This window comes from Odocoileus virginianus, chromosome 5, assembly GCF_023699985.2.
Source record: "Odocoileus virginianus isolate 20LAN1187 ecotype Illinois chromosome 5, Ovbor_1.2, whole genome shotgun sequence".
In the NCBI taxonomy this organism is placed as follows: Eukaryota; Metazoa; Chordata; class Mammalia; order Artiodactyla; family Cervidae; genus Odocoileus; species Odocoileus virginianus.
This window is the reverse complement of record NC_069678.1, coordinates 75,099,650-75,111,222: the sequence shown is the minus strand read 5'-3', so window position 1 is coordinate 75,111,222 and position 11,573 is coordinate 75,099,650. Positions and strand designations below refer to the sequence as shown.

At 40.9% G+C, this 11,573-nt stretch overlaps 1 protein-coding gene across 1 annotated transcript in view; it reads right to left on the bottom strand.

The window, feature by feature from the left end:
* Positions 1–5,734: 5,734 nt before the first annotated feature.
* TXNDC12 (thioredoxin domain containing 12) overlaps positions 5,735–11,573 on the bottom strand; it is a 30,477-nt gene continuing 24,638 nt past the window's right edge. Inside the window, exons 4-7 of the mRNA XM_020869413.2 lie at positions 11,449–11,522; positions 9,402–9,471; positions 8,537–8,620; positions 5,735–6,586 (exon numbers count right to left, since the gene is read on the bottom strand). Of these exons, the coding sequence (XP_020725072.1) occupies positions 6,507–6,586; positions 8,537–8,620; positions 9,402–9,471; positions 11,449–11,522 (308 nt within the window). The 3' untranslated portion in view covers positions 5,735–6,506. The remainder of the gene's footprint in view (positions 6,587–8,536; positions 8,621–9,401; positions 9,472–11,448; positions 11,523–11,573) is intronic.

Below are 11,573 nucleotides of genomic sequence, written 5' to 3'. Positions count from 1 at the left end.
CTGAATCCACTGCTCCAACCATGTTTCACTTCAATTTTCTCAATATTTCATTCCCTTCATGTGTTGGTTTCATACTCCATCTAGTAGCAACTAAGAATATCCTGTGAGACCTCTCAGAACTTCTAAAATATTAACTTGAGTTATAAATCATTCCAAGAGATAAATTGTTATCCAAACTTATTTAATCATGGAAAGTCTTTCTAGGGGTACTAGTGTTGCATGGAATATATTTTGGGAAATGCTGCTATAACTTTGTTAAGCAACAGTTATTGACCCCAACAGTGGCTAGCCACAGAAGCTTATATTCTGATTTATGTAAGAAAAAAAAAAAGAATTTGTTAAACGACACTGACTAGATCACAAACTACCTGGGGATGCGGGAGTACCAGGCTTGGGGGTATACATTGAAGACTTGCTGGGGAAGACACAATTGCTGTTACCACTAAGCCCTAAATTTGTACTGCTGACACCACTGGCCTCCAACACTGAACACCTCTGTGGGCACTATAACTACCACTGCCCCAAGAACTCAGTCTTCGTGCAAATGATGTTATCCTGTGCTGCATGAAAGTGTACCTGATTGGGCGAGCTGGGGTCATTTGCCTATAGTCTAGCTGCAAAGGAGGCTGGGAAAGTAATTATCTGGTATTTCCAACTTCTAAAATGGAAAGAGGGTCCCATCTCCCTCCAAAACTTAAAAGGTAAAGGATTTTTAGAACCTAAGAAAGATAATTTAATGCAATAGCTAAAAATAATTTTTAAATATCTATATAATATACTAATTTCTTTGCCCAACCTGAACTATATTATTTCCCACCTAGTCATATTTAAACTTTAAAAAAAACCTCAATATAATGCAACTCAAAATACAATTACCCACTCACCAAAAGCAGGACAACCCAAAGTCTCATCATTTACTACATCCAATTACAAATGTAGAACTTCTAAGTGATATTTTTGAAATATCATTTATTTTTTTCCATTTATTTTTATTAGTTGGAGGCTAATTTCAAATATCATTTAGATATGACATCTTTTCTAAAATATGTGTGTATGTATGCATGCATGTACGTACGTATTTGGCCACGTTAGGTCTCAGTTGCATCAAGTGGGATCTTTAGTTGCGGCATGTGAACTCTTAGTTGTGACACGTGGGGTCTACTTTCCTGACCAGGGATCAACCTCAGGCTCCCAGCATTGGGAATGCAGAGTCTTAGCTACTGGACCACCAGGGAAGTCCCCTATATATATGATATCTTAATTAGGAAGTTCACCACTATAGTAAGCTAGATCCTATTGTAGATAATAGGAATCACGCTAGCTATTTTAATCAGAAAGCAGTTAATACAGGGAATTAGTTACTGAAATGATCAGAGGAACACACATTAGCCTGGTCCCCAAGGAAGGACTCCAGGGACATCTGTTCTGACATGGGAAATGAAAGTTGATATCAATCTGGAAGGTCAAGAATCAGGAATCTGCTCTCCAAGGTTCTGGTTCTGGAATCATACCATCTTGGCCATCACATAATCTTAGCCATCATTGGGAATTAAGGAAGCCGTTGTCCTCCTGGAACACACTGTGATAGCTATTAATACCACCTGAGATCAGGAAGCTGCTGCCAGAATAGTTGACTCCGGGGCCACATCACACCTGCAAGGTCACACCTGCAAGGTCACACCAGCAAAATGGAGGCCTCACACTCTGCAACTCTTCCCCAGCAGTTCCATCTTCAGATCTCACATGCAAGCATCACTATAAAGTGTGTTCGCTGCTCAGAAAATACTGAGTGAGACAGCATGATGATAAGTAGGGCAGTCAGCAAGTGGTACAGATGGTGGTACCAAAGCAGAAACTTGGTGGAAGGGAATTCCAGATTAAGATTCCAATAAAATCGGATCACTGCTTCATATGAAATCAGAGGGATCCAGTGTAATTAAACTGACATGAGCAGGAATTCCCTGGCAGTCCAGCAGTTAGGAGTCAGTGCTTTCACTTCCAGGGGCCCAGGCTCAATCCCTGGTCAGGGAACTATAATCCCACAAGCCGAGCAACCCGCCTCCCCACCCTTAAACAAAGCAAAACAACAAGAACCTGACAGGAGGTACCCTATTGGAGTGTCTGGATTGTGTCGCCAAGTCTAGAGATTCAGGGTTGTTTGCTGCAACTGACAATTTGGGCACTCAGCAGTGACAGGTGGCAGGTTATCCTTGCAGGGGTTGTCTAACTGTGATCCGTGGCCCTGATGCTCATGGCCTAGGATGGCAGGGGAGAGCTGCCCAATGAAGGGAACAGAAGCGGTGCTGAGGAACTGCAAGGGCCACCTAGAAGGGCCTTACTGACAAGATAAAGGGGCCAAGTGCATGGACTGAATAGTGGAGGCTGATAAGAAAAGAGACATCCCAGCAGATACCTTCATGGAAAGATGTGCCAAGAACAGGTAGGGTACATTATACCTCAGAAGATGCTAGCCTGGGCAGTGTCCCTTATCTGAGGTCATGATATCATATAATTCTCTGAGACTTAATGCTATCCAGGTGAAGAGGAAAAAGAAATCCTGAAGTTGACCTAGTTTAAACCTCAAATAACCTAAAAAACCTTGATCCTGACTTTAAGAGGTTTCGCTGTCTTCATACAGAATGACAGTTTAAAGAGGAATTGTTATTGGAATATACAATTGTTTCTCTTTTTTTGTAATTGTATTAGTTGGTTTGAAGATTTATACTTGCTACACAGCCTAAGTCATTGATGCAATCCTTGAGTTGGTTGACTTGAATACAAATTACCTAGTATGGTGTAGTAGTTAAAGGCATAGATACAGGGGCCAAATTGCTCACATTCAAATCCCAACTCTGATCCCAGTAGTTTAGGTGAATTACTTACCCACTGTGTGCCTCCATATCCCTATCTATTATTTTATAAAGCACAGAGGATGATGGAAATAGAACCAAATTCATCAGTTTATTGTTAGGATAAAATGAGTTAATGTGGCTGGAGGATTTAAAACAGTTCCTAGCACACAGTGCTGTATAAATATTTGCACCTTCAGATGAATGTTTGAAACCTTTAATCTTGAAACTTCTATGGTTGCATGACCCCTGAAAGAATTTTGGAAAACTATGTACTTTCAAGTTGATATCTAAAAGCATCACCATTTAAATAATTGCAAAGGACCTAATTTTTACTGTACTATAAATATTAACATTTAGAAAAAGTTGTTATGTCACTTTTTAAAAATACATCCATTAGAGTCTAAGTACCTCAGGAATTTTATATCCACTTACACACTTAATTTTTTTCCACCTTATTCACTTAAAATTAATAGATGGACAGGCTCTTAACAGTTGGGAATTTTACATCATTCTTCTTTTTGAATTTGTATTTCACTCTATCCACAGAATTATAAACTAAAATAATGTATTTATTGGAGTAGGAAATGGCAGTCCATTACAGTAGTCTTGCCTGGAAAATTCCATGGACAGAGGAGCCTGGTGGGCTGTAATCCATGGGGTCACAAAGAGTTGGAGATGACTGTGTGATTCAGCACACACAAAGGACTTATATGCTTAAAACTCTCTTACTGACCATCACCATATCATACTTCTCGGTAGTAAATATATATATTTAATTGGAATTAAAATGCTAAAATTTCCTTTGGCTATAAGAATCTAAGATACGTTAGACAGTTTTTGTACCCTACTTTACAACCTCTGGATCTTTTCCCCGCTTTGGCAGTCACTGTGGTAACCAGCTACATTTGGAGGTTGAGGATGCCACCATAAAGCTGCATTCCCTTATCTCTTGTTTTATGCTTCCATGGCTTTGTTGCCTCTGTGTCTGTTCTTCCAGGAAATTAGCTCCTCGGTGCAACTCTGGACCAATGAGGTAACCAGCTCAATAATATACTCTACGTTGGTTCTCTCTCCTGTGCTTCACTTTTACCAGTCCCTCATGCCTGTTCCTTAGAATCTCTTCCTAAAATATGTTACCTGCATAGGCCTTATCTCAGGCCCTGATTTTAGGGGAACTTAAGCTAAAATCCCAGAGTTAAGATTTTTCTTCCAGATTCAGCTACTGTTACAAGAATTATTATATCAATCAAAACAACACACATTACAAATTAACACTAAAGTTTTATTAAAACTTTAATAAAACTATATCTCAGTGACATGACTTTTTAAATATGTCATCATGTATCTGTGGGAAGAACATTACTTACAGCTATAATGAGACAGGATTCAGCATTAACTCTATTTTTTATATCGAGTGTTCACAAAATGTTAAAAAAAATTTCAAACAGATTCTAAACATACGCAAAAGTTTTAGCTTATTAATAAGGACCAGCAAGATGACAAAACCAATTCAAAGTTGAAATACGATTATTAAATCAGATACAAAACTGGTTAATGGACCTATCTTCTCCCTGGGAAAGAAATCATTTGCTTATTAGTTTTCTGTAAGTTAACATATAACTCTATAAAGCGGTAAAATGTCTGTACCCTAATTCATAGTAAATCAAGGACTTCCCTGGTCGTCCAGTGGTTAAGAATCTGCCTTGCAGTGATGGGTTGAGAGTTCGATCCCTGGTCAGCAAACTAAGAGCTCACATACTAACAGAGCAACTAAGCCCAAACACCGCAAGGAAAGATCCAGCATGATGCAATGAGGATGCCTTGTCCCACAGCTAAGACCTGCACAGCCAAGTAAACAAATATTTTAAAAAACAGTAAATCAAACGAAGCTATATTCTCTCAGAAAGTCAGTTAACCTTTTAGGCAGACTTGTTACAACAATGCTGTGTGCTTGCCTGCTCAAGTCACTAAGTCACATCTCTTTTGTGACCCATGTAGCCTGCCAGGCTCCTCTGTGGGCTTTTCCAGGCAAGAACACTGGAGTGGGTTGACATTTTTAAAAATTCTCTGATTTATTCATTTAATAAATATTTATTACCTAAATATCTCCTTTGTGTCAGACATTTCAAGAATCTTGTCATATACTCCGAATAATACTGATGAAGTACTTGCCCTCCTGCAGCTTACATTCTCAAAGAGAGAGGTAGAGAATGAACTTGTAACTTCAGCATAGTTACGAACAGTGCCTCCATCACTCTCAGTGTTCCAGTGGAGGTGATACCTTATAAGATCCCTCTTTTTATACTGCTGAAATAATATACAGGGTAAAGAGAAAGAGAGTGTGGGGGAGGGCAGGCTGTTACTACTAATAAAGTCAGTGAAGCTTTAATGAGAAATGATGGTGCAAGGCCTGTAGATAGCACAGAGAAGAGTGGCCCAGGCAAACGCAACAGCAAATGCAGACTCTGATGCAGGGAGGCCCCAATATTTTCTGTTAACATTATTTTCTTGAAGGAGGCAGGAAAGGCTTTAAGCAGGGGAGTGACATGGTCACATCTGTGTTTTAGAAAGACTACTCTGCGGGAAGTTAAGGAGGATGGATGACAGGAGAGAATATTGGAGGCAAGTAGTCAAGTCACAGGCCGAAACAGTAGACAGGAAGTAGAAAAGGCCTGTCCTGTACAAAACAGTGACAGTGAGGATGGAGGGAATTTGGGTATTTGAAAAGTAGAAGAGACGAGTTCTGATGTCCATGAGAATGTGGGAGATGCAGGTGTGGGAACAGCCCTAGATAGAGCTCCTGGATTAGGCCCTCAAGGTTAGTTTTCTTCCTGAAGTGCTCTCCCTCCATTCTCCAATAAGAAAAAGGCCATCACAACACATTTCCTTTTAAAGTTTTATTAAAGTTTAATGGAACAATTAATATTTTTTCTTTTTTTGTTGTTAATCCCAGTACAAAAATACAGTTGACGACTTGACAAAAATGGCTCCATCTAGGGCTAGAAGGTTTCTTCAACAGTTAACGGGGGGAAAGAAAGCATGCTTCCAGCTGGGGCCAGTCCAGAGCACACAGCCATTCCTGCACACGCATGTGCGCAGACAGGGAAGCCAAGCCAGAAAAGAGGAAGGAAGTTGCAGGCATTCAGGAAGAAGCCCAAGATTATTCCCAGGAGAAAAAGAAGAGACAGGCTGAGCTCCTTGGTGGGGCAGAATTACAGCTTTACATTTAGAATTTGTTGTCTTAAATGACAAGCTCCTTCCGCAATTTTTAACATTATAGAGAAGATGTTTCTGGTCTCTTTTCACCACCAAGGTGAGTTAAGCAGGAGGAATGGAAAGATTCAAATACTGCAGTGTGAGGAGTAAATCTCCAAATGGCTCAAGTTTTATGTCAAAAGGTGTCATTCTTTACCTTCGATGACAGATATTTAGGTGAGAGGGGACAGGACAAGGAAGTCTGCCACACTCTGCTGGATCACAAACATGGAGACCAGTTTCTGGCAGCAGAACTCTTCCAACAGTGAGAGGGCCCCTTCCCATGTGGGAAGGAGCAAGGTTTCCTGATCCATTCAATTGTTCTGATTCCTCAGTATTCCCTTCCCTGCTGCTTTCTTCCAGAACAATAACTTTGAGAAAAGAAGGGATGCATTCACGTTACAACTCATCTTCCAGATGTTTCTCTCTGAAGGCATCACCCGTCAGCCTTTCCTGAGCTTCCTTCATCCCCTGAACAACTGTGAAATAAACATTGAGGGGAAAAGTATGAAGCAGGTTTTTCATATTTGACAACCAACACATAATTTTATGTTTTAGGAGACATGTAAGAGGAGCACAGGATCTGGATTTAAGATCTAATTCTGGATTTTAGCCCAGGAGAGTCTCTTGAATTTGTTTTCTCATCTATAAATAAGGTGATGTTACTAACTTCAAACAGATTATAAAAATTAAATGAGAATGAATAATAAATATCCTCTGTAAACTATGAGGTCCTACAAAAATGTTATTTAGCAGTTACTTTGGCTTACCCTCCAGGATTAGAGTTGAAACCCTGTCATAAGCTGGAAATACACATGACACTAAGGGCATAGAAAGCATCTTCCTATCATTTCCATCACCTGTTCAGGATGAATGCTGCATTTATTTCATTTTCTGTGGGGGTTACACTGATATGTGAGCAAGTATGTGTGCTTAGAGGGAGGATGGTCTTCACAGAAAGAGGTGGTCATGTCCAGGACCAATTATGTATGGAAGAAGTCAAGTTCTCAGGCAAAAGAGAAACCTGGAAGGCAGGCCCTGGGTAGACAGGAGATGAATCTTCTTGTCTATCTCAGGAATCAAGGAGGGAAGCTGGGTATAGGCTCCCTGTACAATGGCAGGCCAGGTGTTAGGGTTGAGCCACAGTCTGTGGATCTCAGAAAACATAGCAGGTAGTAAATTTTGTTATACCCCTTGAGTTTTGCCCAAGCATTTAGTAAAGCCAGGTTTGAATATTTCAGCTTCATGTCAGCTGAGCCATGGGGAATTCAGGTAAAGGTTCTGTGTCCATATCTGGACTAATATATTAAAGGATGATGCCCATGTCAAGATGGCAGGGGTAACTGCATGACATTCTAAAAGGAAGGTGAATTTCAAGGGTCAAGAGTTGGGGACCTAAAGTTCAGTTGCCCTTCTCCATGTGGAAAACTTCCCTCTAATACCAGCCTCCAGGGATCTGCTTTTGGGTAGGGAAGATAACATTCTCCTTACCCATGGGAAGGAGAGGATAACCTCTCCAGATCTTTCTTCTCCCTATTCTGAGAAATAAGAGTGCTGAGGACTCAAAACATAAAATGATCAACAAACTGGCAGCATGGTGAAGGAAGACACACGGCAACCCTGGCAACCCAAGAAATAACCCTCTTTTACAGATGGCAGGGAGAATTCAGAAGGAAAACAGTGACAGCATGTGGCATGAATTCCAACTTCTGCCTCTAGAATGGCTGCACTCAGGATTAGAGAACAAAGAATATGACTGACATGATTTAAATCTTCCCTCACATGTTTGTGCTGACGCTGTTCCCTCTGCCTTAAACAATGCTTTGCACATCCCTCCGCTGGTTAGGTCACATTCTTCAACAATGTGAATCCAGTTATCATCCCCTCTAGCATGACTCCTGCCCTCTCCATGTTGGGCTACACCTCACACACACACACACTTTTCCCTTGCTTCCTTAGCTTGCAATGTCCTCTTCATATCAGACCAAAGAGACAAATTCTTATCCGTCTAGATCAAGTTAGTTTACTATCTATGAAACCTTTCAGAATTGATCATCTAACAGCATTCCCCTTCCTTTGAATTCTTACAAGAATAGTGTTAATGCAGTGAAAAAAAAAAAACTAAGTTGTAGACTGAAATTCTGGCTCTGTGACTTATTAACTGTGAGTCCAAGGGCAAGCAACTGTTTCTGGCAGCCTCAGTTCTCCAGTTTCCTGTGGGTCAGTTAGCTTCCTACCTGATTGTGAGAAGATAGAAGAGGGGCTCGCTCTTCTCTTTCTTCTATATCCTACACAGCACCTCGCCAAAAGCTAGATGCAGAAGATGCTCAGCTAACCTGCTGAATTAGTTTCCCATCAAACCTTGCATGTGGTTCATTCCAGTTAAACCTAGCAGCAACCCTCCCTCTTCTCTCTCAACATAACCATACCTTGCTCAGCACTGATGTAGAAATACTTGTAGCTGGGGTTTCCATTCTCGTTGATGATTTCAGGACGTACTTTGCCACTGGGATCTATTGTAGACAAAATGGCTATAACTACAACAGACAGGTACTTCAAGCATTATATGATATACTAGGGCTTCTGGAAGACGAGACCTGCCCATCTTTGCAGCCTCTAATTCACCACCCTCCCCCTGTCTTTCACATCGCAATCAAAATGAATCCCTTGGAATTCCCTGGACACAATCCACCCCCACCCCCACCCATGCCAATATGCTGTTCCATCTTTCTGGCATGTTCCTTTTCTGCTTGATGATAGTGGGATCCCATATTTTTATTTGTATTCCCCATAGAATCTAGCAGAATGCTGATCAAAGACAAGGTGGTCATCAAATCTCTCCCAGGAAGCTGTTTCTGAAAAGATATCTGTCTGGTTACAGTACCCCACTGCCTCAGCTCTGCTCCAGGGCAAGGGTGGGAAGTATGGCTTCTCTCGGCCCCTGTAGTGCCTAACTTGTGGCTGACAGTGCTTAACTTGTGGCTGATGCACAGATGATTGCTAAACGAATAAACAAATCATCAGCATTCTCCCATTGCTCACAAAAGCAGTTAGTTTGGGCGGGGGGCAGGGGCCAGGGGGGTTGTTTTATTGTTTATTATAAAATCAGCTAGTTAATGGGAAAAGTTTTCCTTCAGACCTGAGGCTCTGGCATTTAGAATCCATCACTCCCTTTTGAAAATGGCTTTTGCTTTTAGCCATAACGACATAATTTCACTAGGTGGAGTCAGTGCCTTGATGCACTTCTCTCTCCTTCTGTACCATGGATCCCCAGATTAAGACATTTCACCTTACCCAGGAACAGGATTCGTGGAATATAACCCCCATCGGGGCTGAAATCTTCATCTTTGGGCTCCTCTTCATCCTATTAAGTGTAAAACTCGAGTCAGATTATGTTCCTTCTCTCCTCAAAACCTTTCAGTGGCTTCCTCTCCCACTCAGGGTAAGTCCTTGAAGTGGCCTGAGAGGCCCTACATGGCCTCCTACCTGGGCACTTCTCTAACGTCACACCCCAACCCTTGTTTAGTTTTCCTCAACCACACTAAGTTGCCTGTTGTTGCTATCATTAAACAAGCCAGGCATGCTCTCCACCCAGGCTTTTGGACTTGTTCTTACCCTCTGTCTGGACATACTTCCCCCTTCATCCAGGTGGCCCATTCCTTTTTCTGCTTCAAATCTTTGCTCAAATGCCATCTTCTTTTCTAATCACCTGATTAAAACTGCAAACTGTCCCCTCTATTCTTAATTTTTAGCCACAGGATTTACCACCATCTGACATATTTTATTTTACTTACTTGTCTGCCTCCTCATATTCAAGTTCTCATATGTAACTTAATGCCAGCAAAGAAATTTGCTTGTTTTGTTCATTGCTTATTCCCAATACCTACATCACTGACTTGCACAGTTTTTCTTGAACGCATGAATTGATAAGATTGACATTTCAGTACAATTGTGAAGTTACCGTCCTCCCGGGAGACATGACCACACAGCTAGCTTTCTTTTTAAGAAATCTCTCAAGTTGGGGAATGCTGATTGAACACATTTGTGTTTTCTTTGAGTGGTGATTCTAACTTACCATAGAAAATGGTAAGGAGTTCAGATAGATAGGAATCAATAGTAACTTTGTCATTTATGGTGTGATTCCCATTTCAGAAGTTATACCAAAGAATATAATTTTGCCTTCAGTGAGGTGTGTTAGCATTCAGGCTATCTACTAGCTTTATTTTTTATTTTTTAAAATTATTTATTTATTTTTGGCTGTGCTGGATCTTCATTGCTGTGTGGGCTTTTCTGTAATTGTTGTGAGCAGGGGCTATTCTCTAGCTGCGGTGGGCAGGCTTCTCATTGTGGCGGCTTCTCGTGTTGCAGAGCGCAGACTCTAGAGCGTCTGGGTTTCAGCAGCTGTGGCACATGGGCTCCGTAGTGGTGATTTCTGGGCTCCAGAGCACAGGCTCAGTAGTTGTATTGCATGGGCTTAGTTGCTCTGCAGCACGTAGGATCTTCCTGGATCAGGGATCAACCTGTGTCTCCTGCATTGGCAGGTGGATTCTTTACCACTTAGCCACCAGGGAAGCCCCTATCCACCAGCTTTATAAGCAATCCCTTAGCTACCTCAACATTAACTGTTAATGTGTTCAGATTTCCAGTCCTGTGTTCAAATAAACTTCATTTTACAGAAACGTAGGGCTAGGAGGATCATCACAGAGCATCCAAGAATCCCACATTTGAAGAGTACAGCCTAAGAGGCAGTACAAGTAGATCACAGTACCTATTCTTATCACTTACTCGGCTCTATGATCTTAACTAAATCACCTAACTCCTTCAGGTCTAAGATGCTCAATGTTTAAAATGGGAATGGTATCAATGGCCTAAAAATCCCTTCTAACTCCAAGGTCTGATATTCTGGCTTGGGATTCTAAGACCTCTGGCCAATGTGAAGTACAAAAAAGATATCTAACCAAGAAAAAGGAGGCTGTACATATAAGGCCAGCACAGAGTAGGATTTCAACTGAATCCTATTTTTCAGGGAATTGTGGCCTGCATGTATGAGTACATCTTTAGTTATACAAAGATGTAAAACCATGACATAATCACAAACTAAAAATGAAAGAATTTTAAAAGTTAGTCATTTTAACCAATCTTTCTTCTTCTATTTCCTGCCACAAATGGGGGCTGGATGGTTCTACCATATCTGACACAAGCCTTAGTATTAGAGTTCAGAAGAAAAGCACATACATACAAGTAGACAACTCTGCTAAGATTTTATACCATCAATGATGTCAATTCTAAAACAGTGAAGACTTAAAATCACAGCAGAAAGGAGAAACTCTGGAATTCTTACCTCAAGATTTACCATAACAAAATTATGGGAAAGTTCTGAAATTTCTGTAGATTCTGCAAATTTGGGCTTTAAAGCTGCGGGTGGGGAGGAACAGAAGAAAACATCATTTTCATACACAAAACTTA